The 4929-nt window shown below is 36.0% G+C and overlaps 1 protein-coding gene across 2 annotated transcripts; it reads right to left on the bottom strand.

Annotated features, from left to right (window-relative positions):
* Positions 1-286: 286 nt before the first annotated feature.
* On the bottom strand, positions 287-3369 carry LOC145048082 (Leucine-rich repeat protein kinase family protein). Of its 2 annotated transcripts, none has more exons than XM_078996495.1 (2): positions 1891-3369; positions 287-1194 (listed from the first exon to the last, which is right to left on the bottom strand). In XM_078996495.1, exons 1-2 carry the CDS (start codon positions 3194-3196, stop codon positions 557-559), a joined length of 1944 nt encoding a protein of 647 aa, XP_078852621.1. In that variant the 5' UTR covers positions 3197-3369; the 3' UTR covers positions 287-556. The 2 variants fall into 2 exon arrangements, with proteins under 2 accessions (XP_078852621.1, XP_078852622.1); XM_078996496.1 differs by having other exon boundaries at positions 287-1188.
* Positions 3370-4929: the final 1560 nt, after the last annotated feature.

The following is a 4929-nucleotide window of genomic DNA, read 5'->3' as shown; positions in this document are numbered from 1 at the left end:
CCATTTATATAAAAAAAAAAATTCAAACTATTTTAACAAAATAACAATCAACATTCCATAAACATGGTAAAAATACTAAAAGGACCCACAAAACACCTTTTTAGTTATAGAAATAATATAATATATTTAATATAATCATAAAAGATATGGTATTACATCAATTATCTAATTTAAAAAACTTGTATTTTCAGCCGTCTGTTAGCCTAAATAGCAACTTATTAACATTTTTGACCATTCAATCAGTCATCTTTTGCTTCTTAACTTTCTAACATTTGAAAACATAACATAACAAATACTAAAATCATCTATAGAATAATAGATCAAATTACCTCATACAAAATTACAACTACCATCCCTTAAGTTAACCCTAATTACAAAACCTAAAACATACATATTTCTTCTACTTGTAACCAAAAAGAGTACAACATCCCAAGAGTATCCTAAAAACAAAGAGCAACTTCTAACATCCAAAAAATCAACATTTCAAGAACAAAGTCTACTCTTTAATCCATACTCCAACTCTCGAGTCAAATCCTCCAAAAAAAGTCAACCAAATTCACTGCAATTTGATCCGGTCAAGGCTATCGGATACAATCCGCATCTTGGGTCGAACCTCCGGGTCAATTTCAGTACAATTAAGCGCGATATGAAACGCGGCCACCACTTGTTTCTTCGCATAAACTTCTTGTAAAAGCACCGGGTCAATAATCTCAGACAACGGTCGTTCCTCTCGAAACACTTTCCTCACAAACCCCTCCAACCCTTTCCCATCGTTATCGAGCCCGACCCCATCTAGGGCCCGGCCCGTTAACATTTCCAACAACACAATCCCAAAAGAGTAGACATCACATTTCGGGCCAACTTTCTGGCCCGAAATCCGGGCTTCTGGAGCCACATAATAATTTGATGAAAACGAGCTTTTTGAGCTAGTGAATGAAAGTTGGCTCGACCCACTTAGCTTTCGAGAAGTGGATTTTGTGATGGAGGTGGTTACTAAACGGGTCAACCCAAACCCGGATATGAAAGGCTGCAAATCGTCATCGAGAAGGATTTTTGATGATTTTATGTTCCCGTGTATGTGTTTTCGCGGGCTGCATTCGTGGATGTGGGCCAGACCCCTTGCGGTTCCTTGAGCAATCTTGAGCCTTGAGGCCCATGACAATGGTGGCAACGGGTTTGCAGGCCCACCTACATCTTATACCCGAATATACAATTAGAGAGAATGTCATAGGTAACCTTAAAGTTTATACAAGTAATAAAATAAAAGATAGTTCTAGAACACTTTTATTTTTGCACTTTTTGTAAGAATGATAGTTGTTTGTTTATGAATTGTATGTGGTAAGGTACAAGTTCCACTACATGATGTGTGTACAACAAGTGGTCCTTACCATTTTAGCTGTTGGGTCTCTTTCAAACTGTGAATGTGGTGGTTCACATGCCATAATTTACCATCATTTCAAAAGGGGTCCAATTTTATGTCAATCAAATCATCTAATTATTCCTAGCAAATAAACACTAGAAGGTGCAATTTCAAATGGTGTTATTCAGGCTGTCTTTATTTATTATACAGTATAAACAAATTTGGCTATAAAAAACATATCAAATGTTTTAAAATTCATTCAAAACTATACTTCAAATAAATGATATATGTACAACAGTTGTGTCTTATTTAGCTCTTATAGTGTAGTACATTTTTGGCATTGAGAGCATTATTCCACTTAGTAAAATACCATATAAACTGCAAACAAGTTCATAAAAGAAACACATGGTCTATCCTAATTTACCCAAACAAGATGCACCAAATCTTTTATTTCTTATTGGTCAATTAAGTAAAATCACAATTAATATATTATTAATCTATAATTGTTGGATAGAAGATAGGGTACTTACCATGAAGTGCAGAGTACAAGCTCCCATTGCTGACAAAATCTGAAATCAAGAGCTTTTCATCATTTGCATAGTAATAAGCTCTTAACCTAACTATGTTAGGGTGTTGAACCCTCCCTATGGTTTCCACCTCCGCCTCAAACTCCTTAAGCCGCCATGTGCCGTCGCCTTCGCTCAGCCGTCTCACGGCCACCACCGCACCCACCGCCGCACCGGAACCACGTCCGGCGACGACCTTGTAGACTATCCCTGTTTTGCTCTTTCCCACTACATAAGCTGATGCCCTCAGTAAATCCTCTAATTCCAAACCAAATCCTTCATCCATTACTACGAATTTACCATCTTGTCCTTCTTCTTCATTCGTAATCACTGTAATCTGTTCGTTCTCCTGTTTTTCCTTTTGCCCTAATTTGGCCTCGCGAGACCTCCATTTTTTCCGGTAAACCCACATGGAGAAAAACATTATCCCGATAACTACGGATACGCCGGAGATTAAAGGTACTGTAACAGACCCAGAGCTGTCATTGGTTTTGCCTGGTAAAGCGATTGAAGAACCCGGGTCTTTGGGTGTATCCGGGTTGGACAAAACCCTAGGGTTCTGAGCTTCCGGATCAGAGCACTGTGTTTCTAACGGAAACCCACATAAAAATGGATTTCCGGTGAATGCCGTTGGCCCTTGGTTAAGTAGAGATCCTACGAGCGGTATTTTTCCGGTGAGGTTATTATGACGGAGGTCTAGACTAACCATTACCTGAAACAACCCATAGGACGCCGGAATCTCACCGGATAACTGATTGTAGGACAGATTAAGCGTCCCGGAGAGATTTGTGAGGTTGCTGAGAGACTCCGGCAGAGACCCGTTTAAGAAATTTGAAGATAGATCCAAAATCGTGAGAAACTTGAGAGTTGTGATTTTCTCCGGGATTGGTCCAGTGAGATAGTTGTGAGAGAGGTCTATAGAGAGGAGATTGGTGGCATTAAAGAGGTGATCCGGGATGAGTTTGGAGAAGTTGTTGTTAGAGAGGGAGAGGTGGCGGAGGTAGACGATTGCACCGAGCTCCGATGGAAGGTAGCCAGTGAGATTCTTATTGGGTAGAAAAATGCTAGTGACACGGTTGTCGGAGTTGCAGGCGACGCCAGTCCAGCGGCACGGCGTTAAATCTGTCTCCTTCCAGGTGGTGAGTGATTTAGTAGGATCATCTGTGACGGCGGCCTTGAGTGCCAGCAGTGAAAGCCCATCGGAGTTCAATGAAGACGAAACAGAAAAACAGATTAAAAGAAAGAAGAGATGAATTTTGATGGGAATCATGGCGTTGGATTCAACTGATGATCATCGATTCATAATGCAACGAGGGGTTACGATGAATCGGAGGAAGATGATGGTAGAAGAGTGTGTATCTGAGAAATTTGAATTTATTGGTGGATTAATCGAGGTTGGTGGTGAAGTAACATGGGGTTTAAGAAGTTTTTGAATTTTAATGGTTTTCTGGTGTTTATAAAGAACATTGGGATAAGTGGCAACACATCACTTAGACCCTAAACGTTTACTGTAACTCCATACAAACCCCTTGATTATAAAAACTATCAAAACTACCCCTCTAATGTTAAAAAACCACATGATAGTTGTTCACATATCTAAATAAAGTCAAGATAATTTATAAGTAGTCGTGCATCTATGAGAAACCCTAATAAGTAACCATGTATATTTGTAAATAGAGAAAAATGGAGGGGTTCTAGATGAAAATATAGAGTGGATGTCTTCTTATGTAGGTGTTGACTGTCTCAAGTGATCGCGTCGTTAACGTTAAAACTAAAACCGAAGACAAAAAACACGGATCGACTTTTTTAAATATCCTTAAGAACAGAAATTAGAGACTAAAACTGCTTGAATGCACGGATATTTTAGATATTCGAAATCAAATATTATTTACTAAAGCGAGCAAAAACAAAAAATGTAGTTAAAGTATTTTGTAATTCGACACATGTATTGAAAGAAATTCAAAACAAAGGATATATAATATTTCTTCATTGAAAATTCGTCAATGAAGTCTCGTTTTTCCAATCCTTGACTTTATGAACATTTACTGAAAGTACTTTATATTTATGAATAAAAATATTCACTTAAAAATAAATAATTAGAAAAATGTTAATTTAAAATTTATTTTTACTTTTACAAAATTTATCAATTATTTATCCTATAATATTGATTTTTTTTTTTTTCATATATTTTTTAATGCTATTCTTATATTCTTCAACTAGTTTATCACTTAATATTTGTTTAATATTATTTTTTATGAGTTAACAACTGGTTTTCACTATTCACATATTATTTAACTTTTCATCTGCAAAACATAATCATAATTGCATAACTTTTAAGAAACCAAATACATTGACCCCGAAAACGTTTATTTAAGGACATTGTTAGACATTTTTCATCAAAGATTTATATGGAAAGAGTTAGTTATCAACTAAATCCCATGAATTTAAATAATTGAAATTTAGAAACTGAGTAAATTTGGAACCAACAACATTGACTTTTTAACATAGGGTTGCCCCGATATCTTTTACAAAAAATACAATTAAGATATGTATGATATGAACTCGAACGTTATAAAGCTAGCCAGACAACTAATTGACTTGAAATTTTTAAAAAATATAAATGTTTGATTTTGTGTTGGAAAAAAGCCAATGAAAAGGACAAGAGAAACCATGCTTTTCAGTTTCCACTTGAATTCTTATGAAGTACGACCCACCAAAGAGCATGACACGAGTACGCTACAATGCCAATAAGCATGGGCTTTCAAACCTTTTTATAATGTGTTAGGTTCGAGATCAATTTAGTTTACTGTGTGTAAGTTTTTATAAAAGTTAGACATATGGGTTTTCATTTTATCTTTTATTCATGGTGTTTGATATTTTGTTCTTCCGGGTTTTCATCGTTTTTGTTTTTAACCAAATTAGGTTAAATACCATGGCAAGATATAGTGGAAGGAACTAGCAGATTCTGATCATCTATTAATATAATAACAATTAAAACATATA

Source organism: Lactuca saligna, chromosome 5 (assembly GCF_052625555.1).
Source record: "Lactuca saligna cultivar CGN05327 chromosome 5, ASM5262555v1, whole genome shotgun sequence".
Taxonomy (NCBI): Eukaryota; Viridiplantae; Streptophyta; class Magnoliopsida; order Asterales; family Asteraceae; genus Lactuca; species Lactuca saligna.
Note: the sequence above shows the minus strand (reverse complement) of the source record. Positions and strands in the feature narration are given on the sequence as shown.

Bases quoted from the DNA above. Each gene is read 5' to 3' on its own strand.
- LOC145048082 (XM_078996495.1), bottom strand. From the start codon at position 3,196: ATGATTCCCATCAAAATTCATCTCTTCTTTCTTTTAATCTGTTTTTCT. The intron at 1,195-1,890 runs GTAAGTACCCTA...TTCGGGTATAAG, and splicing joins CTTGTACTCTGCACTTCATG to ATGTAGGTGGGCCTGCAAAC.